At 43.5% G+C, this 26,473-nt stretch overlaps 1 protein-coding gene across 7 annotated transcripts in view; it reads left to right on the plus strand.

Moving 5' to 3' along the window:
- Nucleotides 1-26,473, plus strand: part of RAPGEF1 (Rap guanine nucleotide exchange factor 1) — an 87,834-nt gene that overhangs the window by 35,125 nt on the left and 26,236 nt on the right. For 3 of the 7 annotated variants that reach the window (XM_068414162.1, XM_068414165.1, XM_068414164.1), the window contains 9 exons: nucleotides 2,971-3,149; nucleotides 6,351-6,507; nucleotides 10,480-10,568; nucleotides 10,963-11,115; nucleotides 12,546-12,669; nucleotides 13,980-14,163; nucleotides 14,756-15,271; nucleotides 21,775-21,977; nucleotides 24,499-24,657. In XM_068414162.1, the coding sequence (XP_068270263.1) occupies nucleotides 2,971-3,149; nucleotides 6,351-6,507; nucleotides 10,480-10,568; nucleotides 10,963-11,115; nucleotides 12,546-12,669; nucleotides 13,980-14,163; nucleotides 14,756-15,271; nucleotides 21,775-21,977; nucleotides 24,499-24,657 (1,764 nt within the window). The remainder of the gene's footprint in view (nucleotides 1-2,970; nucleotides 3,150-6,350; nucleotides 6,508-10,479; nucleotides 10,569-10,962; nucleotides 11,116-12,545; nucleotides 12,670-13,979; nucleotides 14,164-14,755; nucleotides 15,272-21,774; nucleotides 21,978-24,498; nucleotides 24,658-26,473) is intronic. The other 4 variants (XM_068414163.1, XM_068414166.1, XM_068414167.1 and 1 more) reach the window with 2 other exon arrangements.

Genomic DNA, 26,473 nt, shown 5'->3' on the forward strand with positions numbered 1-26,473 from the left:
GATGCTATTTTTATACTCTTGAAGTAGATAATCACTGTAGAGCAGAAATAGCAATACAAAAAATTAATGTAGAATCACTGTGTATAGCCTGAAGGTTATGCTCAGCCCATGCAGACATCTTCTCTTCCCCGTTACACCTAGATGTGGGCAATGTAGGGGGAGCTTTTTCAGAGCTTGTTTTCTCCCCTGGACCCTGTCTTTGATTCTTATTGTAGGGCATATTGTAGGAACAGTAGTGTCCTTCAACACTATATGCAAAGTTATGATGGGTTTTTCACTGCCAAGATACAGGGTAAAAAAAGGACTGTTCCAGCTTTTGTAATCAGGTGTATTGTGTACAGCTCGCTGTAACCCTTTCTGGGTCAGCTGTATCTCAAAAGTGATGCATTTCTAATGATTATTTAAGGGAAAACTTTGAAAGTCATGCAAAAATATCTATATGTGTCAGGCTGGGGAGTGGAAAGGAGATGCTGTTTTGCCTGAATGTTAAGTTTCTCTCATTTGATGCCCAAAAGGGAAATGGGTGAATGAAATGGTCCTGCCGCTTCAGCAGCTCCCACAGCTCCACAGCTGCTCTCTCGCTGGGTAAGGCTGGGGCAAATTCACCTCTGTTGAGACATGAAATGAGACATTAGTTCAGGTCCTCTCTGCCAACCCAGAGGGGTACCACTGCATGTTTACTTTGGCTTTAGGGACGCACTAAAATGTTTGGTGAAAGAGCTTAATATCATTAGTCTTGTGAGATGCGGAAACTGGAATATATTAATATCCATCCACCCCGCCAGGTTATTATTCCTTTCTCTAGATTTATTGCTGCTGTTCTCAGGCCTCGGTGAGTAAAGCACTGAATTCCAGAAGCTTCAGCCTTGTAGCAACAACTGACATTTATGTATCTGAGCTCTGATGATGTGTAGGCTGTCTTTGTGTGTGCTTGTGTGCCTGTGTACACACACATATATATACGATGCCTTTGGACCTCGGAAGGGGATTCATAAAAAGTGCTCATATGGGATTGTCACCCAAAGAGCTGGCAGGGAAGTTGCAAAAAAAAGGGCTGTGTCCCAAACAGTGTCCAGTGGCTGGATTAGCATGCCTTGATGTGCTCAGCAGAAGGATTTGTGATTCTGCTTGTCATTCTCAGCCCTGAACTCTGAGTCAAGCCCATCCCTCCACTGTGCCAGGAGAGTGTTTAAGCTATTAAGTCGCAAGCCTTTCTACAGGAAACAGTTGTTGAATGAAATATATAAACAGCCATCAGAGCAGGAACTGCAATCCACATTTTTTCACTTCTGTTTGAGAGCTCCGAGCACTGGGCCATAGTCATACTCTCTCGGGGAATATATGGGTTCTCACATCCCTGAAATGTGTGATCATATGAAGTGCAAAACCTTCATGAGAGGGGCTGAGCCTCTCCATGTCCTAGAATAAACTGTGCAGTGGTGAGGGCACATGCCTGAAAAATGGGAAATGTCATTTTTGACATCAGCGATTTGCCAGGGTTCTCATCAGCAAGGAAGTTCGGGGTGGCTGTGAGCTGCAGAGCAGAACTTGAGGTGCCTGGCAAGCAATATTGTCAAAAAGTGGAAGCAGCAGCAGAGTTTGGGCACTTCCCAGATGAGATGGAAAATGACAGGGTGGTTTGCAGATCTTGGGTTGGGACTTAGACTTCTAAAGTTGGAGCTAGATGGGACTTGGGACTCTAATCCTTTTATGCAACTAGCCGCAAATTACTAACCAGTGCTGCCTATAAATTGTTCTTCCTAAAACCTTTTGGGCTGCTGGCCTGATTTTGCAGAAAAGCAGCAGTTTAACAGCTGACAAGAGTATGGGGAGCACACAACGCCCATAGGTCATTAATTCTTGAAGCTGAATTTACAGAGGAGATAATGGATGAAACCTGACTCTGCTAAGCTCTCTGCTCCTTTTCTAGCAGGGTTCAGTAGTTAATTTAAGTCTCGCTTAGGAACTACTTGTGGCATTAAAAGTCCTCCAGGCATACTCTGGTAAACTGTTTAAACATATCCCTGTCCAGAATGCCATTAAGATATCATGTATCACTTCTGAATTTCCTCTTCTAGTATCGGTGGTGGCATGGAAGTTGGTGACCACAACTCAGCTTTATTCCAATGAATTGTTCCCTTCTGCAACATTCATTCACTGATGCCAAAACTTAGCTTTCACAGTCTGTCCCCATGGAAAGCGTGTGAGTTCCCTTGTTCCAGCAGCATCACAAAACGACTTAGGTTGGAGACTGAATGGAAACACAAGACTGTAGCCCATTTCCATACAAGTAGGCATATTGGAGTCAGCAGAATTACTCGGAATAATAAGGGTGAACCCCACGTATGTCATTGAAACTGTCAATCAGGGCTGGTACAAAAATGGAGGCATCTGTTTGGATTGTTCTGGAGTTTGGCAGTTTTTCTAAGATTGTGGGGGTTTTTTTCCTCTTTTCTTTTTCTCTTTCCCTTTGGCTGATCCACTGCATTTACTGCTTGAAAAGACCTTCTGGTAGTAAGATGTGCTTAAGGTAAAAGGATTTTGATCGCATCAGAGGGGCAACTCTGTTAAAACCAGTGGTTGTTGCTTCCTTTCTTGCATTATCATTCCTATCTGCACTTAGTATAATTTTTTTTCTTTCACACTCCCAGTTTGGCCTGTGGGTTTCAATGCAGTGCCCTTCACACCATCAGTAGTGTTAATCTTAGCCTAAAACTGATCAAGATTAGCCTTCAGTTTGGAATGCACGTAATTCAGAAAGTTAAAGTATGGGTGCAATTTTGCACTGACTATTTTTTTGAAAGAGCAGTAACTCAATTTAAAAGTGTTGGCAGTAGAAGGGGTTTTCTCCAGTTCTCTGAAGCAGAATGTAATGCATTCAGTGTCGCCATACTTCAGGTAAATTAAAGTAACCTTGCCCTTAAAAACCATGAGGTTTTAACATCTCTCTCCTTTTGTCCTCCTCTTTAGAATGTATCATGGCTAGAGGAGAAGGAGAAGGAGGTTGTCAGTGCATTACGCTACTTTAAGACTATTGTGGACAAAATGGCAATTGATAAGAAAGTATTAGAGATGCTGCCAGGCTCAGCAAGCAAAGTGCTGGAAGCCATCCTGCCCTTGGTGCAAACGGATCCACGCATCCAGCAAAGGTAAGTTTCCTCTTGGGTTTTTAGGGCTATGACAGACCAGCCGGGTCCCAGCTTCTTTCCTTCTCGTGTCTGAACAATCATATCACACAGGAGACAGGAAATGCTGCAGTGGCTAATGAAGTGACTGCTATTTTTACTAATTATGTGATAGTTTTCAAACATAATTTAAAAGCAGATTCCCTGCTGCGAAGAAGCCCGTGCTGTGGAAAGATAAAGCAAATCAGAATGGTTTCAGAGAGGAAGGGCTGATTCTTAGCATAAACTTGGAAATTCATCATTTACTGGCCAGAGATTCTCCTCAGACACTGTACTGTTTCTGCAGTCCATGATGGTATCCTAAAAGCTAACAAGTCCAATCGCTTTTACTTGAAAAAGAGTTTATCTATCTTCAGAGTAATCCCTTTTTGTGTTCATTTTATCCACCCTGATACTAGAGAGGTCTGAACCTACACTGTTAGCTGCTTTTTTTGATTTTACTAGATCAGATGCAGAAGAGAAGTAAACAGATGTACTTTAGTAGATTAACCAGTCCAAGTTCAATCCTGTGCACTCTCAACAGATGATTTGTTTTATGTTTTAACAGATTATGTGTATTATGTTTTAACCAGTTAGACAGTGGGTTTGAAGCAGAAAATAAATAGAAATTTGCCAAAGCAAAGCTCAGCATGGATTATAAGAATTTGTGGAGTTGCCAAGCCATGGAGATATACATGCTGTTCATTCCATAGATGCTGGAGCAATCCATTTGCACAAAACAAGCAAACATAATTGAATAATACAGAAAGTGAAATTAGCACAGAGAGAGAAAAGCAGAAAACTAGGCAGAGAAATGCAGGCGTTTGGTTCTTGAAATCCTGCCAGTTTTTGTGCTGTTCCTATTTGTTTTCCCATTAAGTATCTCCAAAATTTTTGTTTCAAGACACTTATTTCAATTGAGGTGCAAGAAAGGTTTATAGTATGGTCGAGACAGCAGTAGGGTGCTAAATATTTTGTCAACAGAGATGCTTAGCTGTGTTTGGCCCTAATGCATAGGCCAGGGTTGTATCTGACAGGACAAAAGGGATGAGGGTGAGTATCAGAGCTGTGGCTGGGACAGGAGAGATCCAATTTAGGTTAGATCTGTAGAACTACAAAGAGCTACAACTGTTAGAATGGGAATATTCATCAGACTTCTCGATACAGACTCAAAAGTTTCTTTAGTTGCTATCAGGTTTCCCACAGCCATTAAATTCCTGACAAGCACCTGCTTTCACTTAATAAACGAAACAATGAACTTTCCCCTTACACCAGGAGAACATGTAAAATGTCAGCAAATATTTTGAGGATACAACATGTCATCTTTATAGTCGCTTGCTTTGATTTGTGTATCCACTGGGTGTTCGCTGGGTGATCTTTCCTTCCAAGAATATATTTGGAAATAAATATCAACTAAGTGGTCTTCAGCAGCAGCAGTATTTCAGCCAGTTTTATTCTTTAAATTCCGTATACCCTCTCTCTTAGTAGTGAACCTTGACAGCTGGATATCCGTATTTACCCATAAAAGCAGAATTTTCGGTAGTCAGTGGAGTCCTCTGTGTAGTGATAAGTCTCTCATTCTGGAAATGGTATGTATTGCAGCACAGATTCCATATGTATGTTCTGCCTTGTTCTGTCTCATGTTAAAAAAGGGGCTCTGGCATTCTCAAAAAGCCATGTCCTGTTGTGCCTGCCTATGCACTTTATTTCTTTTCGGTAGTGGCAGGTCACATGGGGGTGATTTTGATAGCAAATCCCCCTCAAGAAAAGTGAGCAAGACTTGTGTCAGTGTGGAAGAAGGCCCTACAATTATTGTTGGGCTTCTTTTTGCTTTAGGGGAAGCATTTGCAGCAAGGAAAAAAGTAATTAAATCTAACACAAAATGGGCTTTCAATTACCGCCTCCTTAGAAGGAAGCAGACTGAAGATTAATGGCAAAGAAATCAAAGCCTTAGAAAGAGATGGGGGAGGGCCCTATTTAGGAAATATCTCCTACCAAGCTCATTTCATTTGAAATTAGAACAAATGGAAGCAGCATGCTTTAAAAAAAAAAAAAAACACAAACCAAAACCAAACCAAAACCAAGCAAACAAAAAAGTACCTGCTGTTGTTTGTATCCCCCTGGTTGTAACTTGACCATAGTTCTTTCCCCAGTCCTGCAAACTTCATTCACCTAAACAATCCCATTGAAGCTCATGGACTTGATTCTCTTCTCACAGATAATGAAATTACTGGAGTTAAGCCAGTGTGAAATGGATACCAAAGAGAAATGGGAAGATTTGGAACGCTTGTGTCAGTAATGATTGCAAGATTACACCTTCTCTTATCTGTTTATGGTTTTGGTGTAGTTTGAAATTGATTTAACTGTACAAAGAATTGTTGAAGTGTTGCCATCAGCAGAACTGTTAACACACCTTGTTTAGTAATGAAGTAAGTGTTTTCAGAACGGCCAGGAAAATGCCTGTGAGCACTGTTGTTACAGTTAACTTTTATTTAGAGTTGTCATCCTTCCAAAATTCTTTTTTCTTTTCCCCTTCAGAACAATAGCTTCAATTCTGTTTCTCATTAAAAACAAAACAAAGCAACACCCTTCCTCTTCCAAACCTGAAGTTCATTCAGTTCAATTTCTGTAAAGGAGCAGGTTTTAATTACATGTTTTCAGGCATTATAAACAGTGAGGAAATGATTTGTAAAGGAATGAATAGAGTCAGCTCTCAATTATCCAAGACATTTTTGGGGAGAGTTAATAAGGAAGAAGGAAATCATAGATAATACTGAAATAATATCACTTAGACATGAATACAGGACTTAAATATTTACCTTTGAAGTTAAGGCATAGGATGGAGCTGTAAATTAAAATGGAAAGCACGTTCTTTTTAGCATTGCTGTGTTGACCTGCAGCCCAGATAATTCATTCTGGTAACTGAGAATGAACTGTTGTTTGTTTGTACTATTGTCCCGTTCGGTGCTGGAGAATGGGAGAGCAACTGCAGCTGCAACGGAGGAGAAACCCAGGCTTTGTCACCTGCTAAACACAAATTCTGAATGTCAGAGAGGAAAGGAGAACAATCACATTTTGAACAGTGTGAAATGCACTTTAAATCAAGCACTCTCGTGAAATTATGGAGATACTATCAAATGTTATTTTGTTCTTTTTTTCTCACCTATTTCCTCCCCTGCGGTCCAGTTCTGCCATCTCGTCCTGCTATAGCCGTGTGTACCAGAGTCTGGCCAATCTAATTCGCTGGTCTGATCAAGTGATGCTGGAAGGTGTGAATTCAGAAGACAAGGAGATGGTGACAACAGTGAAGGGTGTCATAAAAGCTGTTCTGGATGGAGTCAAGGTACATGAGACAAATACTGTAAATTATATTATATAAATTATATAATAATGTATTTTAGAAGAGATCGAGTTGAAAGATGTTTTTAAGTGCAGGTAAAATATAAAGATCCTATTCTTGCCCTCAGTAAACTACCTCTTCGATCAGCTGCTCCGTAAGTGAGATGATCCTGCTTGGAGTGCTGGCTAAAGACTAGCACAAACGGTTTGGCTATTCTGAAACGCTCACCCTGGCATTTAGGTGAATTGGAAAAAGCAGTGAATCTTCAGTGAGCATTGCATTAAATTCTCAGCAAGTCATTCCCAGTGTCCCATGTCGATTACAAGACAGAGTTTGCATATTTTCTGTCTAGGCAAAATATAATGGAAATGCTTCCTGTCAATGCCCACAGAGAATCAAAGACTCCAGCTCCATCTTTTAACATAAATTTCAAGGGGTTCGTCAGTGATACATCACTTCTTTCAGCAGCTGGATTAGGGTGTGGAACAGGTGATGAGCTAAGCTTAGTTTTCTGGAGATTAATTTACGTAACTAATGGAAACGTTTAACAGAAACCATTGTATCCTTTGTGAGACCTGCTTATAACATTCCCTCCCTGCCCCACCCCGGGAAAGCTGTTGGCTTTCCTTCTACCTCCCGGTAAGCTTTTGGTACCCATTATTTCTGTTTCCCAGGCTTGTCTCTGGGCTCATGGCCACGGAGGCTGTTCATTCAGCTGTCCTAGCACTGCAGTTAAAAGTTTCTGTGACCTGGGCTCAGGGCACCAGTGGAGAGACTGTCGTATCTCCTGGGAACCTTATTTTGAAAATTGTAGCGAAAGTTAAGCCTTTTTCGGCAGCAGGGCTGGATCTAAAGGGGAATGTTTAGATCAAGTACAGAAGAAAAGTTGGGGTAGTGTTTTAAGAGCTGCAGGAGGTGTTTCACCTGGATCAGTGTATCAGGAGCAGGCATCTTCACTGTACACAAACTCAGCTTAGTTTTTATTAACTGGAGCTGAATGCAAAAATGAAGTGGATCTCCCAAGCTTTGGCTATCACGTTTTCAGAAGCCTTGGTGTGGTGTTTGCATTCTCTGAATATCTCTTCAGTGTTACTCAAACACAGATACTAAAAGCTACTATTACTTATGGAGCCTTTTAAACAAATATCTTTGAAACAAAACCCTCCCATCACCTAAAGAAGACAGATTTTCCAGGATTATTTTGCACAATATGCTCTTAACTTTAAGCTCCAGATTTGAAAAGTAAAGCCGGTCTTAAATTTGCACAGCAGGATAGAGAAAAAGAGTTTAGCCTAAAGTCTCAGCTGCTGTTAGTGTTGGAATTCAGCGTCAATTTGCAGTACGTGAAAATCTGCGCTGTGGTATCTGAGCTGTAATTCCCCAGCAAATAGCGAGACACTTCACTCTGTTATCACTTAATGAATCTGCGCAGTCCCGGGGAGAGCTGTGTTATCACCAGATCCTGGATAGAGTTGCATAGTCTCATTGCATGAGACTTGGACACCCACTGTCCTTTCACTTCAATATTTAAACCCCGGGTACCTGTTGCTTCCCAGCCCCAGTAGCGTGCCTGTGCGGATGGGTGGAAGGTCTTGGGTGCCTGTGCTGCAAGCCAGCCCAGGCTGGAAGCGATGCAGGCATGTCCACGCAGTGCTAAGCCTGAGCTATTAAGCCCCACTGAGCAGCATGGCTATATCAGTCTCTACTTTGTTGTTAGACTAAAAGTTATTTTCGCCTTCCAGTTGGAGCTGGCTTATGTCTGGTCGGCTCGGAGCGTGGTTAGAGCAGATGTGGGGCTGTCTGCGTGGATGCGAATGTGTCTGCCCATCAACAGGTCAGCATTTGGAAGCGGCGTGCGCTCATCTCCTCCTGCATAGCGAGGAACAAGGATTATTTTAGAAGGGCCAAGCCAGCTTTCAGGTCTGGAAGCAGAACTGAGAAGTTGGACACTTCTCTGCTGTGGAGAGCCTTTTTTGTTTTTCTGGCGGATCACACAAGATCCACTTCCACATTTCAGTGCTTACTTCCCTCTTTATTTTCAGACTTGAGCATAAAGGAGTCGCTTGTTCACTTGGGTTACTGGCTGTTTTGATCTCAGGTTTTAGTGCCTTGCTAGGCATATATAAAAAGAAAAAAAAACCAACCCTGTTTTGATTACGTAACTTCTTAAAAATCCATCTCATTTTGGAATTTCCAGCTTGCTGAAGTAGCATAAGTTTGTAGAGAGGCTTTAATTATCTCTAATTACTGCTGCAGGAATCTCTTTACTTGCTGATAAGGAATAGCATAATGTGCATCTGGCTCGGTTGCGTGTTGATTACCTCTGTGTGCGCGCTAAAGATCTTGGCTTGATTTTCGAATGCTAGTTCTCATTTTGGGGTTAGTAGAGAGGAGAAAAAGTCAGGGTCCAGGGAATCTGATGATATTTGTCAAAGTCTAGAGGAAAAAGTGATCCTCTGAAGTACTGGCAATCATATGTTGTCTTGGTGTTTCTGGTGGGAGGTGTTTTGGGTTTTTTTTCCCAGCTGCAATGGTTTGAATCATTTTAAAGGTACTTTTGAGCTGAACTGGATTGTTTTTCTCCCCTGTTGTAACCTACACTCCCGTATGATGGACAAGGATGTGTCCATTACGACTGGCAAAATAGGAGAACTGAGCATTTCAAGCCCAAAGTGGCAGGGGCTCATCAGCGCTGCTGTGGCACAGCTCCCCCCACCACAGTCTGAGCGTTTTGTCATGGTTTTGGTTGACACGGTGTACATCATTTTTGAGCACAAGCTCACACCAGCTGTCATGGACTCTTGGACTGCGTTTGCTGTCCATTGCGCACCCAGTGCAGTACTTTATTCCTCTTGTGCATATGTTGACCTGTGGAGGTTCAGCTTTAAATAGAGCTTTATATAAAAATACAAGAACTGGAGTATTTCCCTTCCTCAGAAGGATGATGGCAACAACATTCCAGTTGCAGTTATTGCATTGAGAGAGCAATGACAGTTGTTTCCAAGCTCAATAGACGTGGACATGAAGATAATACTGGAATGATGACACTGTACTTCAGACTGCTTAAAAAAAATTAAAGAATTGATCCCATATAGTTTCCTTTGCATAATATGCTGGGAAGTCGATACTGTCAGGAAGCACTGCCAGTTTTCCAGCCTGCCTGTAAGAGGGCATGGGTTTGTATCTGTGAGCAGTAGATCTATTTGTCGGCCTCAGACATCCATAAAATGTTCTCTCCATCTTTCTGGTGTGGGTGATTGTTGTTTTGACTGCTGGCAGACTTGTGTTTCAGGATTATCATGCCCTTATCTCTTTATCCAGAGCCTTATCTGCCTATAACAGATACACTACAGTAGTTCCTTGAATGATTAAGACTTCCATTGCTCACATATTAAAAGATGGCTTCAGGGGAAGCAGGCCTTTTAATAAGGGTGTTCACTATTTAATTCGTTGTTGGGCATCGTACAGAAAACTTGCTTTTTGAAACAAATACATACTTGTTTATAAAATATAAAGCAATTATTTAATTTTTTTACTGGCTAGGTGAAGTACTCCACTGTGTAAGACTTTTCTGTACTTATAATTATGTATGTAAAGTCAATTTACCATTATCTAGGGTGTTGTGGGGACTGGAACACATTTGCAACGGTAGAGGAAAGAGGAAGCACAGCAAAAAGACATATGTGGGTTTGTGCAGAATCCCCATAGGGCCAGGATTTAGGAACTTAACTCAAATATGGCTAAACTACTGCTGGGTGCAGGCTGCTCTTTAGGAGCAGTGCTGCATGATTTGCACAGCTCTGTGCCAGACTTACACTCAGCTCAGCGCTCTCTGTGTCCATGCCATTGTTAATCCATAACCTGGGTAAGCAAGAGTTAACTGCAGCAGCATCCCTGTCTGTCCTAGGATATTTGAGTGCAGCGTTCAGCAAATAATGGTTATTCTCTTTTTCTTCTCTCCTCTCCATCCATTAGGAGCTGGTCAGACTTACAATTGAAAAGCAGGAGCATCCCTCTCCCACAAGCCCAGTTAAACCCAGTTTACCAGCATGTAAATCTGACAGGTGGGTCACCAACAAGGATTTCTTCTCTGTGCAGGACTAATATAGAAGGGATAATTTCTGGTTACTGATAGTTGAATTAAAGCATTCAGTTATTCTTCACAGAGGGTAGTGTAGTGTTCTTTCTGTAGCCGTATCCATTACAGTGGGACCATTTAAAGAGGATGATGTGCTGTAATAGGGAAGATACCAAAATCTGGCAATGAAATGTCGCTTGGCTGTGACACGTGCACATTGTATTCTGCATATACACGGAATTCCACCTGCAGATCCAAATTCTGCCTTCTGCTGTATGTGCCTCTCATATTGCATATGATTTAAAATACGCATTAATCTGTCAGCATGCTGCGTTCCAGCTGTCTTTTATGATCTCCAATCTGTATTTTGCTCGTTGCAGCCCATCAGAACTTCCCCTTACAGACCGAGAAATGGAGATCCTCAACAAAACAACTAATATGACTCAATCCAACGAGCTACTGACTGACTCCATGGATGAAGAAGTTGCACCTCCCAAACCCCCTCTGCCTAGCATTCGTGTGGCAGAAAACAGGTAATACTGGCCAACCAGCTGACAGAAGAATACCAGTGGCTCTTACCAGCTTCACGTTTTTTAAACAATCTTGCAAAATGTGCACAAGAGAGGTTATGAGGAGGGTTAGTGATGCCTCTGAATTTCCAGTCTTCCAGAGTAATTCTTCCCTGCTCCTGGACTCTGTTTATGACTTTGTGTTCTCTCTGTCTTGTTTTGAGCAATACCCTTCATTATCTGTGTCTTGCTTTCCTTCTTTTTATGCGAGGATAGCGCCATGCCCTGAGATCTGTGCGTGAGAGGCATCACATAAATGCAGAAGAGCCTTATTTAAAACTATGTGAATACCACACTCTACAACAGTCTCCTGTGCTGTTGTATCCAATGGGAAATGTTCTGTTAACCTCAGCTGGCAGTTATTGATCTGTCCTGCACACCCAGGTAGTTCTGCAGTGGTTATCAGCGTAAGAGTGAAAGGAGCCAGTAGTGCATGAAAAAAAAGTCTTTTGCTTGGTTGTTCTTACCCTGTTCTGTGCGTAACCACATGAAAGTTTCTTATGTTCTATTTTGAGAAGGAAAACCCCCAATTTGCAGGTTTTTGGTCTGTGTGTGTGATCTTTTTTCTTCTCTAGTACTGGTGCTAATGGATGGTGTGAAAAATATGTGTCATGTGCTAATTTGAAAATGCGGTATCAAGGGCTGTGGCTGGCAAAAAGAATCACATTTCTATGTATTTTATGAATTCTCATAGATTATATAAAAACTTCTGGTATGTTCCAGGAACAGAATATATGTGCTCTTGGGAACCTTGCAGGCTTGATGATTACCAGAATTGTGTGTCATTAGAAGCAAAAACTAAAAGTACAATGGTTAAAATCTCACTAGTTTCTGCTAATGTGTGTGTCTGAAACAGGTTTATTCCAAAACATGGTGAGAGCAACACTGACCGTCTTGTTCCCTAAAGTTCACCAGGAGAGTAAAAGGGCAGAAAAAGAATTTTCCTGTCCTGTAAATTTTTGAAACTTGGATCATTTTTTTAAACTTGGAAAGCTTGAGGAAGAGGGACTTCTGTGAATGGGAACAATATTTGGGTCAACCAAAACATTTAATTTGGATTTTCACCACTTTTATTAAGAAATAATTACTGTGCTGATTAGCTCAATTAAAAATAATTTTTAAAACACCAATTGTTTTTGTTTGAGAAATACCAACTCTTTTCCAATGTTAAAAAAATAAATCACTCAAGAGGACCTCACCTGTGAGAGTATTCTTAAATTGATATTTGTTAGTGGATACACTTTGCTGAATAGCTCCTGGCCAGCTTTGGACAAGAACCTGTGAGCTTTGAGCCTGGCAAGTGAAAGGCGTTCTGGAAAGCAAGCTCGTGAAGCCTCTGAAAGTCTGTTTGCTGGAAGAGTAATGGAAGCATCAATGCCTGTTGTGTCTTGCAGCCCTCCACCAGCATTGCCCCCCAAAAAACGGCAGTCGGCACCTTCCCCAACCAGAGTGGCCGTTGTGGCCCCCATGAGTCGAGCCACCAGTGGGTCCAGTTTACCTGTTGGAATCAACAGACAGGTAATGGCGTAACCCCTTTGTGAAAGCCAAGGGAAACGTGCTGTCAACTGTAGCAAAAGCTCAGAGGAATGCTGTGACCTGCAGCCACGCAGTTCCTTGCACGCCTCTGCTCGTCCCAAACAGCCCTGTATGGGAGAGCTCTGGAGCAGGAGTTTTAGCGGCATGAACATATAAATAACGTGAACAGCTTAATTTTTTTTTACAGTGTTGTTGGATTTAATTAACAAATTGCTACAAACCTTGTTGCCTTGAGCTGTAGCAGAGTGTGAAGATGTGAGTGGTTGAGTGTTGCCATGTTGAATGGATCAGGGTACAGAGTGGCTGGCTGAGCCTACCGAGATCTCACCAAGGTTTACTTACAGGCCAAGGGAGCGTGTGGCATACTGAGATCAGAAGTCTGTCTTCATCCAGTCATAATTTAAAACATCTTTTAACCCAAGCGGTAGTTTGAGCAACTGCTCTGACCACTGCTGGTGCGTTGGGGAAATTTGTAAATTTTGTGGTAGCAAAATGGAAAACTTGGGCCTGTGTGTGTTAATCATATTCCATCATTTGTGTTGGAATAGGGTTTATGAGGTTGTAAGTGGCTGGGTTTGCTTTACACATTCAGGAACGTACTAACTCAGCAGCGCGGACCTGAATCATATTAAATTGCACCAAAATCGAATCCTGTCCTCATCCCCAAAGCCTCAGCTCTGGTTTAGGGAGCCTCTGCTGTCAGTTTGCTGACCCAGATAAAGCTGTGGCAGTTCTTCAGTTACTAGTACAATCACACTTAGGTTGTTTTTCAGGAGTGGGAATACTTGAGGGGTTCACTTGCAGGTTGATGAGCTTGAGGTAATTTCTGAAATAAAAATGTAGTCATAGGCACAGAAACCTGGATCTCACTGTAGCTTATTTTCCCTTTGCATGCACCTAAGCTAACCAAATATTTGCTAAAGCCCCAGTTATTTAATGAGAAATCTTGCAGTCTGGTTACCTCGTATCAAGGTCTTGACCAGCTGTCATGAGACGTGTGTAGCAGTGAGGAACTTGGTCATCTTTGCAGCATCTGTGAAGGCCACGGTGGGTCACAGCACACCCTGCCTGGAAACAAGAGCACGCGGAGCTCCCTGGCGTGGGCCCTTTGCCAAACCAGAGGTTGTTTTCTGTGGTCCTGACAAGCTTGTCTAACTAGAGAGGGCTAGCAGCACCGATCCTCTCCCTTCTTGGTTTTCTTAGCGCAGCTGTGAGATGTTTGCTCCTCGAGCTGTATCTTGCTTGCTAGCGAGCTGCCAAGAATGACGGTGATTTGCTTTTTTTTGCTTAAGGATTTTGATGTTGACTGCTATGCCCAGAGACGGTTGTCGGGTGGAAGCCACTCCTACGGGGGGGAATCTCCTCGCCTCTCGCCGTGCAGTAGCATCGGCAAACTCAGCAAGTCTGACGAGCAGCTCTCTTCTCTGGACCGCGACAGCGGGCAGTGCTCCCGCAACACAAGCTGTGAAACGTTAGGTAAGCAGGGGGTTGTCCAGGGCTGCTGGAGGAGCCCCCAGCACTCTGGTTCAGGAGCTGTAGTAGCTGTGAAGCAAAAGTAGATGGATTGTGCTTGCAACTGTCATCTTGTAGTTGCTGCAGGTGGTTCTATGCAGAATTATATTCTGTCAGATAGGAAAAAGCCCAGGGGAATGTGTTTCCCTGGCTGTAGATGATTGTGTTCAAGCTCAGTTCAGCTCTCAAGTGGAATGTTTTGTTGATTTCAGCCTTGTCTGCAGACATCAGTAGGAAATGACAGTCCTGGTAGACTAATATGATGTTGTTTCTAGTAATAGGAAAGAAAATAAAAATAAAAATAAAAATATGAACCATAAATAATCTCTGCAATGATCTGCCTATTGAATTTTTGTTACTTGTTTGCTAGTATAAAGAAATAATGATAAGAGTCTTATTAAGGTGTAGCAAGATGGTCCCTGCTGCAAAGAAGTACCACTCTGATTAAATGAACTGATTAATTAATAGATGGAATGAGAGGGGCAGAATTGAGAAGGGCTAAACAGTAAAAGAGAGAAACTAATGCATCATTCTTCTGTCCCCTCTGTTTAACCAGATCAATCGGATCACTATGATCCGGACTATGAATTCTTGCAGCAGGACCTCTCCAACGCTGACCAGATCCCTCAGCAGGTGCCAGGTGTCCTCAGCCCGTTGCCAGAGTCCTTGGGTGAGTCTGGCTCCCCTTTCCATGGACATGCTTTCCAACTCCCGCAGGGCAGCTCTCCTCCACTGGAATTCTGCAGCCTCTCGGGAGCAGCGCAGCCAACAGAGACTCCTCCAGCTTTACCAGAAAAGAAGAGGAGGAGCGCAGCCTCTCAGACTTCAGATAACTCGGGCTGCAGGGTGTCCTATGAGAGGCACCCTTCCCAATACGATAACATCTCGGAGGATGACATGCAGAATGCAGCGTCTGTCCCATCAGTACCCTTCACGCCGTTTGCTGCTGTTTCGCCTTTCCAGCAAGGAAACTCTTCAGCACCGGTTGAATTCATTGCTGACTTTGCTGCTCCAAATTCTAACAGTGACCCAGAGAAGCCACCACCTCTGCCAGAGAAGAAAAACAAACACAGTAAGCAAGTTTTTGTGTTTGGGTTTTACTTTTACCTTTCCCTTTCCTTGCAGTTGTACTTTTGATGACCACTAAGTAATGGTGACCCCAACCAAGGTAATGCCCTTGCTTACATGAGGCTGAGTGTCGAAATCAGTTAGTCAGTGTCAAAGGCATGGAAGTGTCAGTCCTTTGGAGCCAGGAATGATCCAGACCCAGGAGAGCTGGCACTGGGCAGCATCTTCATTACTATAGTGAGACCATTTTACTTCTCTATTTACCTGAGTGCGCATCTTTGAGGTGCTCTGCCTTGCAGATCTTCCTGGTTTATCCTCCCTTTTAATGTCCATTCCTTCCCCCCCGCCCCCATTTTATGAATGTTTTCACACTGCAGAAAAGAACTGGGTACTCTCCAAGACCTCAGAGAAAGGGCTGCTTTTCTGTCCAAAACCAAGCATTGCCAGGGCAGTTATTTGGCAATAGGAACACAGTCACCCACATAGCTGTGCAAGACAACACGATTAACCTAGTGTCCAGTACTGCTGTTTTGCTAGGGGATCTCATTTCCTTTGGATGCCTAAGAATTTCCCACATCATTAAAATGAGCAGCCTCTAAATGCGAAGGCTCCCCATCCCCAGCCAGACTCCTGGCACACCAATACTGACTGCGACTCACGCTCACGACCTTATTCTGATTTCCGTAATGTTCATGGCTGAAAACGTGTGAGACCTCTTGCCGAAAAAGCAGCCATACTGATCTGACAAGGAAGGCTGTGGACTACACAGTGGGATCCAGCAGATGTTAGTTTACTAGTCACTGGCTTGCTTTGCAGTTGTACGTTGCGTGAGGAGGTGGCTTATACAAGATCTGGATCAACAGTGTTACGTTGTATGGCTGGCGGCCCGAGTGAAGAGCTGATTTGAAAGTGCTGAGTTGGCCTCTGACTCATTTCTGCAGTTTATAGTCTTCATTGAGAATAAGGTGGAAGTGAGATCGGTGTGTCATGCTGCAGGGTCAGTATTCTCTCCATTCCTCTGGTAGTTTGCTGTGCCAGTCACTTTTTTTTTTAAAAGTCCATTGGCTAAAAGCATTTCCATTATCCCTAAGTGACCAGTCTGCATTTGTAACCCTCTGGGATTTTAATCAGACCAGAAGGCTTGACCCACCTGAAAGTGAGGGTCATCTTGTGGTTCAATGTCCCCATGTGCAGGAAATCACTTTTGAAACCCTCTAGTAAGCAGACAGTTAAAAGATACTGAAAGCAGCTAAAAAGGAGTTGATAGGTTCGTTTGTAGACAACAGAAAGGAAATAAATGCTGGCACAGGGCATAGCCAGGGTGGTTTGTTATGGCTCGTGCTGTTCAAAATCCGTGCTGGCAGGACCAGCTGCAAGGGGATGTGACACAGAGCCTCCTTACTGTAGGATCGTGTCCTTGTGGGCTCTGCAGATTAATAACGAGGGCTGGGTCCAGGTGGCTTTACTCCGTGCAGGCTGGGCTGGACGCAGGGCAATGCGCCTCTGTACACGTAGGCAGCTTTAGGAGGGGGAGACGCCTGGGTGAATCTTGGGTAAGAGGCAATTTGACTGTTGAAAGACAGACCTGGGCTGTTTGCTTTTCTCTTTACGCCCCATGGCTTTGTTTTCTGTTATCGTATGAGATGTCAAGGAGTTACTTAAAAACTATTTTAAAAGCTATCTTCTCTTTTATTGCCTGTGCACTCTTTTAACCTCACTACCAAGGCTTTGTATGTGAATTTTCTTTGATGTTAAATAGAGTTAATTGTCATCTGTCATCTGGCACTCTCACAAGCTCTTGGAGTATTGATCAGATTGCATTGTTAGGAAAGGTCGAAGCTGTTATCTAACGTGTTGTCAGTTCTGATGGTTTGATTAAAGCATCCTCGCTGCAAAGCTTGTAGTAGTATCTGGGCTGTTACCTGACTGCTGCGGATTTTTTAATTGCATTCATGTGACACTGAGAACTTGTTTTAGATTGTCTTTACTCCACAGTATATCACACCACAGATCTGTGGTTGTTAGTTTTACTTTTATTTTCAACACTAAAAGGGCAGTAAAACATTACTCAGGCTGTATGGTAACACCCAGGATATTTTTTGCCTGGAGGCTGATGCATGTAAATATTCTTGTGTAATCACATAGGTGAGGCAGAGCTGCTTGCACAACCCCAACAAACTCCTGGGGTCTGGAGGAGATGCATGAATTTATTAAAAAGATCTAGATTTCTCACAGATGGGACTTGGTTGTAGTCCCTTTGTTGTGGGTCATCTTTTGGTAGTTGGCAGGAAATGGTGCAGCAAAGACTTTTATGGTCTTTTTAGTGATAATACACAGCAAATCCTGTGCGGGTTAACCATGTGTATTGCTGTGAGCTGTGCTCAGGGGGACCTCTAAGACTTGACTTCTGTATAATTTGAACAGAGGAGTGATAAACCTTTTAGTCTGGCATGAATTATGGTTATTTTGCTGTGCTGTAAGAGTACACGTTACTGTGCTAAGGGCAAATTACTCCAGACTTGCTTGAGCACCAGCACTGTGCTCCTGCTGGACAAGACAGACAGGGAACAGCTTCTGCAATGAAGAGCCCAGAATCAGAAATAACAAGATCCTCTCCGCAAACAGCTTGCAAACTAGAAGCGAGGCACTTATTCATGTTACCCTCCCTGTCAGTGGGAACAAAATGCAGCCTGGTGCCCAGTAAGCAGCTGGTATTTAACTGCAGGAACCATGCTGAGGGCAGCCTGGGCTTAGCCAGTGGATAATGCGAGCTCTTTGAGAAACAGCTCTCCTCCCAGAGGTGACCGCAAAGACTGGCTTATTTGACCTTGACTTCTCCAGTGAGTTGATGTGTGGTATAGCTCAAGAATTTCCATTATTTTGGCTCTTGCCCATGCACACAAACCTGTTGCACTTGTGCAAGGCCAGTTGTAACACAGGCAGCTGACACAGCTCCAGGAGTCGGGCTAGACCTTCAGTGAGTCCTCCTCATCGGATACTACTATGCCTTACCTATATTGCAGATATGCCTTATTGCTGATAGTCTTCTAGCAATTCCTTGCAGACCCCAACAACCACTGGTCTGAGGGTGTTTTCCTGACAAGAGGTCACTCGCTGCCTTCTCTCTTCTCCTGCAGCCAAGTGCTGCTTCGAGGACCAGCAGCTGCACGGTGAGCTGGCTTGGGTGCTGCTGGTGCACCTGTGACTTCTACCATGTAGGCAGAACTGGTGCACGCTAGAAATCCCTGAGGAGCTTTAGCTCCGTTAGAAATGACAGCCAAGGCACTGCAAGCAGATTGCTGGGAAGGTGTTCCTAGCCTCAGTCTGAGATTTTTTTTTTTTTAAATTTCAAATCTTTTCTGTCTGGGTTCAGAACTGACATAAGCTGGGCATGGTACTGTGATGGGAGAGGTTTCTCTCTCACGCCTCCCTTCCCTCCTGGGGTGCTGCCTTGAGACTGTGTCACTCCACCCCAGCTGCTCACCGTGGAGGTTGCAGCCCCCATCCCTCCCTCTGCACAGAGTCGCTGCAGGGCGTGCTGCCTGATCTGAGCTGGTGATGTAATTTCCCATCTGCTTTTTAAATTTCTGCCTTGTTAAAAACCACAGCAGAGAAGAGATGGAGGGGGAGTGGGGAGAGAAGACCCTTTGCAAACAGCAGTCTCAGGAGCGGTCCTGCTCCCTTACTCTCCTGTTCAAGACTGGCAGCAGTTTTATGATGCTTGTTTTAATTTGTACTCTGCAAACTCCGCTCCTGAGCCAGGTTTGTATTTCACCATCCCAACTGTCACTTCACCTAAAAACGGAGAAGAAAACTAAGTAGAAGCAGAGACATGCTCATCCATCCTGGACTAGTTGTAACAAGCAAGGCAGGGGAGCTGCCATGACGATGGGATGCACTAGCCTCATAAAGAGCTGAGATAAAGAGCTCTTCATTATTCCCTTACAGATTGAGTTAAGGCTCTCAACAGCATTCAGGCTTACTACCTGGAGTTACAGTAATTTAATTTTACTCAAGTGTCTAATGTGATACTCTCTTCGCCAACACTTTCCAAGTTGTATCATCATACAGATGTCTGAACCCAGGAACTCAGAGCGATCAATCCTGAGTGTTGTCTTCAGATCTGGATGTTAAGTGAAGCACTGTTTTTGTAGGCAACTCCACATGAAGAGTTGTTCTGAATTTAGCAATGTCTGCTGCGTTATACCAGGACTGCCAAGCCTGACTTCTTGGCATTTGTCCTACTCAGTTGATGAGCTCTCAAAATGTGGTCTTTTCCCTCGAGCTCTTGTCCTCTACACTTCTCCGAGGAGTCTTGATCCTTAGTTCACTTTTGCTCTTTTATAAGCCTTCTTTAGGTCTTATCCTCTAAAGTTATTGTATGATACCGAGGCATTCTCCTTCACCGTGATTTCAACTGAGAGAATATTGCCAGAATGTGCTTCTTTTCACTGATAGGACTTAGGCTGAAATTCACTTGCAAGAGCAAATTAGATCTTGGCTTTAACGTGAGTGCCAACACCAGCAGATGAGTGGGCACAAACACACACCAACACACATGTGCCTGCAGTTTGAAACCTCTGTCCCACTCCCTTCAAAAAGGAGAGGTCTGAACCAGCAAAGGTGGTGACGTACATCTGTGAAGTGGTGCTGGGAAGGCAGGAGGGTGGCTGGGAGAAGAAGAGGAGCAAGGCTCGGGGAGCAGGGCGTGTTGGAGGTCAGAATTTCAGCAGCCTCGGCAGAGCTGTGCAAGAGCTGGCAGTGCTGCGGGACACGAACAGGTTGTCCTGGCAGGACCGTGTGGGGTCACAGGATGGGGACAGCAGGTGTTACCGGTCGGGATTGAAATCCATCAGCTGAGGTTTCCTGCGCTCCAATTGCCACAACCTTTTTGGTTGTTTTAAATTTATTCTGGTTTTTTGGAGGAGAAATATTCTGTAGGAAGGAGCAGCTGTGTTAGCTCCGTTTCGAAATGGAGTTTAAAATATTAGAGGAAATCTGAAAAAAGGTGCAAAAGACAAGTGCAAAGCAACTCCTTCCTGCCGACACATTTGCACGGCTGCATCCTGTTTGACCTAGGCTGGCCCGAAGATCTGCACTGGCAGGTGAACAGAGGGCTTTGCCTTGCAGCTCGTGTGGGAACCGGCTTCACGACGTGCAAATACTGCATTGTGGGCATTGTATTTATAGCTTTCACTGAAGTCATCCATTCATTTCAGCTGCACAACTGAAATGCCAGCAGGAGCTGAATAATTGCCACCTAATGACCAGATTTACAAAATCTGACAACTGCTTGTTCGTCAGGAAGAAGGGAGGAATGAGCACAGAGTATCTTGTGCATGACAGCGTATTTATAAAAAGGCCTTGGTTAGTCCTTTTTATGACACTTAAATACATCTATTGCTCCTGTTCTCAGGTATAGAGAAGAGAGTTCTTTATTTATTTTACTTTTATTAAGTACACTTCTGATCCTTAATAATTCTGGGGTTTCGTAGTCCATGACACTGGGTGTCATTCTCCCCCTCCAACACTAAAATATTGCAGCAGTAACTAATCCTCTGTCAGAGCTGCACAGGCAGGCCTGTGTGGGTTTTTTCATAGATTTTGGAAGGATATTGCACAGATGGAAAGGTCCTCTAAATGAGATTTGATCCCATTTAATATTTACATTGAACCACATCTCAGAAAAGCTTTTGCATCAGTTGGATTCAAGAATTGGATATGCCAAGATGCTTTAAAAAGGGATGGGAGCGAAGGGTGTTGAATTTGAGCTAAGGAGGTAGAAAGACATGGTCAGCAGCACTTCTAAAAGGTAAGTCTTTTGTGCCAGCATTGGCAGTGGCACATAAATAGCTGAGAGAGAGGTCACCCAATCTCACAGGTAGGTGTTTTCCGATAACGGTTTTATCAGCTTGCTGGAATGGAGAAAGGCTGTAAGCCTCCTTGTTCTAGAAATCTTGCTGACTACAGATATGAGAAGACTTATAGGCACAAGAATTACTATAGATTTATTGTCAAGGTTGCATCGTGGTACAAGATGATTTGTGCCTCCTAGAAAGCAGACTGAAGTTATTCTGTTTTTTTGATGACTTTGGGCATTAGCTGTTGAGGAATATTCTCAAAATTGCCATGGGTTACACGAGGAAGGGATTTGGGCTAAGAGTCAGTGAGTCAGACTTCTCAAGTAGCTGTTTGGAGACCTCACCGGTTCCTCACACCATTGTCAGGTGTGTTTGTGGCCTGTGATGATGTTTGTTGTGCTCTGGCTTGCAGGACAGGATATTCAGATCCTTTCTTGCAAGATGGATGGCAGCTGACTGCGTGAGCTACCTATGAGCAGGGCGCGGACTCCTTGCTGCTCCTGGCCTGCAGCAAAGCCCGACTAAGAGTGGCATGGCCTTACTCTTACTTTGTTTTGAGAATGTCTGCTTGTTGCAGCTGCAGCATGCGGATGAGGAGCAGTGACGTGACCTTTTATTTGCAGTGACGTGACCTTTTTTTTTGCAGTGACGGCGTATATGCAGTTTGTGGAAGACTACTCAGAGCCACAGCCATCCATGTTCTACCAGACCCCTCAGAATGAGCACATCTACCAGCAGAAGAACAAGCACCTCATGGAAGTGTATGGGTTCAATGACTCCTTTATCAGCTTAGACCCTTCTCAAGATCTGGCACCTCCTCCTGCTCTCCCACCAAAACAGCGGCAGCTGGTGAGTGACATCTGCGGTGCCCTCCCCGCAGGGCACACCAGCCTCCCAGGAGCAACTCTGTTCTTGCTGCTCCTCTTTCTGACAGGCTGCGGTGGTGGGAGGATGTCTCGTTGGTGTTACCACATCATGCTCCTTGTCATCTTGTTAACGTGTTTTTAGGCATTTTGCATCATCTCCTTTCTAATCCCACGTTCAGACTGTTCCCCATAAGTTCTGAAAGTCCTAAAATGCCCTAAAAATGAAACGTTAGTCTTTCACATGGCATGGCTGACTCTATGCCAGACTACACGCTTGTGTAATGACAACTGCTTTGAAGATTTTGACATGCTGGGCAACACGATTTTCAAGAGATAGTTGCACTCTTGTTCCCAATGCTGTTTTGAAACTGTTGTCAAGGATGCCACTAATAATAACCGTTAAAACAATAACTGCTTTTATGGCTCAGTCTTTGCCAGAGCCACGGAACTTTGGTATAGCCATTATTTAACTCGAGCATGTTTTCTCCATGTTAGTCCCCTTGTGTTATTCAGGATTTTACCTGGTTTTCAGTGTTCTGCTGGCCCTCCCAGACTGCCAGCACAAAAAGGCACATCCACCAGTGTCTGTGTGTTGTGGTGGGTTTAACAGTACAGCGAGTGCCATTTGCCACGTGGGGGATGAAATCCTTGCCTCAGTGATGGCAGCAGCAGGTTTGTTTCCAACCTCAGTGGAGCTGGGATTTTGTCCTATTTCTTTTTAAGGGTCTTCCTTTCTTCCTCTTTTGTTTAAATCCAACTTTAGGGGGTTTGTTTATATTAATTATCTGGTTTTTCTCTATTTTTTTAAAAAAAAAGCATCTTTTGTGCTGATGTAGTTAACTTACATGGGCCATGGCTTTAACAAAACAGGAGGAAATGTGGGAACAGAGCCATGGTCTTACCATCATGAGGATGACAGTTGCAATATTTCTTCATATGTTATCTGTGCTAAAGTTTGACTTTCCCAGGGTGTTGCTTTTTAATCAAATGGGAAAAGCAACCGAGAACTCTAATTTAGGATTGGCATTACTACATTGCTGTGATGCAGTTAGAAGTCCTAAAAAGATAAAGTAACATTTCCAGCTAAGCTAAACTGAGTATTATGCATTATTGCTTTGTGGGGATGAGACCTTAAACGCCCGTGTCCCACCTGCTTCGCGGGGACACTGAAGAGTCTACAGGACTCCTCTCTGAAGGATCAGGCAGTTCTCCAGAGTCTGTGCTCCCATTGTCAGTGTGATCCTAGCACTGTCACTTGTACCTTGTAGTCCCTTGCCCTACCTCCTCCTCCTCAAGGTGGCTACACTCTAGTGATAGTTTCCAGTGGTGACTTGGTCTATATGGTCATGAGAGAGGGTGTGTAAAGCACAGATTTACTGTAGCCATTGTGCAGAAGGGAAATTCTGCTCCTTTTCTGAATTTGTCAGCTGAAGCAAAGCATTTCTTTGCTGCCCTTTAATCATTATCTGGGCAGCCAAGTTATCACTGGTTTGCCTGCTAGGCATTCTTGTAGTCTTGCAAGCTGATACCATCAAGGGGTTGCTTGCAGTTCCCCTGAAGCAAAGGTTTCTTCAGGTGCAGCCTCCCACCCTCACCTTCATCTCTGTTGGGAAAGTGGTGCAAGCAGACAATGGTTTGTTCAACAATCCCTGTCAAAGCCACCAGACTCCTGTTGCTCTGCTCCTGCTGCCGTGAGAGTTTCTGAAACAGCAAATCACACGGGCATCAGCTGCTCTGACAGTAGGCACGTCTTGCTGGATGGACTCCTCTATAAAGTAATAATTGGGAAGTCCTTTCTTGTGAGCTTCGGATCTTACTTCTGAAACAGTTGTACATTATATTCAACAAGTCAGAGCTGAGAAAACCTAGATATACCTTAGCCTCCCTCACACTCCTTACTATAGTGGAATTCAGGAGAAATATTTTAATAGTATTTGTTACTTACAGTGTAACATCCCCCTCTTGTGCAAATGACGTATCATTTTGAATTGGACTGAAAAATGGCTGGACATCACTGTTGCCCAGCATCTCAGCAGTACCAGTGAGGGACCATAGATCACCCTGGAAAGACCAAGTTCCCAGTCTGCAGGTTGCCACAAAAAAATAGTAATCTGCAAGAGTCGGCTGCTAACAGCTAGAAGCAAGAACCAGTTCCTCCTTTGGGCATCTGCCCCCCACACCATGGGGAAAAAAGGGCAGCGAGGAACAGCTTGCCTCTCCCTGCAGCAGCTGTCCATGGGTGAACTGGAAGGGGGAGGTGGGAGTTTATCTTTAAGGGATTTGTGAAACAAAGAAGATTTGAACTGTTATTTTTGTTGTGCCTCTTGAGCTCAAGGAAGGCATATTGGTGTGTCTGGCTCTGATGAACTGTATGAATAGCTGTTTGTTTAGCCAGCCATTATATGCATTGTTTTACAGTGAGCATTTCTTATCCTTTATTCATAGCCTTTTCTGTGCTCTCTTTCTGTGTGTCTTCTGTCTCTTGCTTTCTTCCCCCTCTTCAGCAGGCCTCCTATGCTGCCTCTTCTTTCTCTCCTGTCTCCTACTGTGTCCAGCAAACTAAAGTGCCCTTCACCCCCGAGGACACCGGTGCCAGTCAGGGCCTCACTATGTCAGTCTCTAACTCCTTTCTCAACCGGCACAGCTCCTTTCCTGTGCATTCGGTGAGTTGCTCTCCACACTTTCACACGTGTGCGTATTTGTGTCGGTGTATTTTGCTTGTGTGCAAATTCTGTGCTTACGCTCTCGGTTGCGGGTAGAGGTGAAGGTTCTTTTGGGGGCTTTTGAACTCATGTAGTAACCAGACAGATGAGAAAAACCGTGTGTAAATCTTATTAAATGAAGCCCAGGGGAGGAGTGGCTTTCGTTACTTTATATACACGTCAGTATTGACATGTGTGGCGAGGGACTGGTGAAGGAGAGCTGGCCTGTGTGCCCAGGCACACTCCTTTGACCTATGCGTTCCCCAGGCTGCACGTTGGAGCTGCAAAGTCTTTTTGTTCCGTTGTATAATGTCAGCGGTGTGGATGAGTCGATTAAAGGCTGCTGTGTGAATGTGGCCTTTGGAGAAATAATGAAATGCTGTCCCTGAAATACGTGGGTTTAGTCAAATGTATGGAACAGTGGCTGCAGCTCCTTAATTATTTTACTAGAAAATGGCCTCTGCCAGATCTTTTATCTCATATTTGCTTGTCTGCTTCCTTTCACATCTCCTTGGTCCCAAACAAGCTCACAAAGCTTGTCTGATTTGCTGGCGAATGAGCAGGGTTTTCTCTCCTACAGCCTGTGAGAGCGAGCAGTCTGAAGGGAGAATGGCCGGAGGAGCTGAGAGTGATTTAAATCAAAACAACAATCATCTTAGAGCACTGCTTAAATCTGTGATCAGCTGCTTAAATTAAATGGTAGTAATAACTGTTAATGTAATGAAATTAAATCTTAACCACGGGATTCTAACAGCTCATCAGTATGGGACTCGTTTGCATGTAAAACTATGTGGTTATGCTCTGATTGCTGTGTGATGACAACTGAGAATAGACTCTTTTTTAACAGTGACCTGGATATTTAGTAAATTAGACTTCTTCTGGAGAAGAAATTAGCAGGCAAGACTTGAGAAAACTCAGAAGTGTTCAATTAGTTTAATATTAAATATTTGAAAATTGTATCCTCCCACTGTGCCACTGCTATCATCCCATTTCAACACTTACTCATTCTCTGAAAATTAGTGATAATTGTGGGTCCGAAGAAGAAGAAAGTATTCAAGTTCTTTACAAGTAATGCTACTTCACAAGCAATGAATTAAAGCTTTTGGCTTCCACTTGTGTGAGAGAGCAGTACCATAGTTCTGCTGCACAGATGAGAAGGCTGAGGTGCAGAAAGGTTAGTGCTTGCATGAATTTGTGGTGAACAGTTTTAAAATTTGAAGTAATGCAACAGTTCTGAATTGTACAACTCTCTCTTATTTGATAGTGATCCTTGCAAGCAAAACACAGAACTGTAAAAGCACAGACCAAGTAAAAGCACTTCACTATTTTTGTTTTAATTGAGAGGCTATATGTGTGATAGTATAATGTTCTAAAAATATGTGGGCACTTTCATTTAAAAAGCATCCTGGATGGATTAAATGGTTACTAAGCACTTAATTGTTCTGACCTGTTCTCATCCTGCTTTGGACTACATTATTGTGAATATATTATTTTATGAAATGTTAAAACTTAATTAAAAAATCCTAACTCGTTTTTGCAAGGATTTGATGAGGGGAAAATAAATGGCTGGAGCATGAGGAACAATGAGAACAATTAGGCAGTGCACTGTCAAATGCACAAAGGAAATAAGCTGAATTAAAAATGGTGATGTTTCCATTAAAGCCTTTAAATTATGATAATCTCATAGTTCCTCATGACTCTAGCTGGTCTATTTTTTCACAGGCAAAAATGAGATTTTTCACTGTGACAGTGTCTCTTTGTCTCCGAGCTGCAAATA

This window comes from Nyctibius grandis, chromosome 16 (genome assembly GCF_013368605.1).
Source record: "Nyctibius grandis isolate bNycGra1 chromosome 16, bNycGra1.pri, whole genome shotgun sequence".
Lineage (NCBI taxonomy): Eukaryota > Metazoa > Chordata > Aves > Nyctibiiformes > Nyctibiidae > Nyctibius > Nyctibius grandis.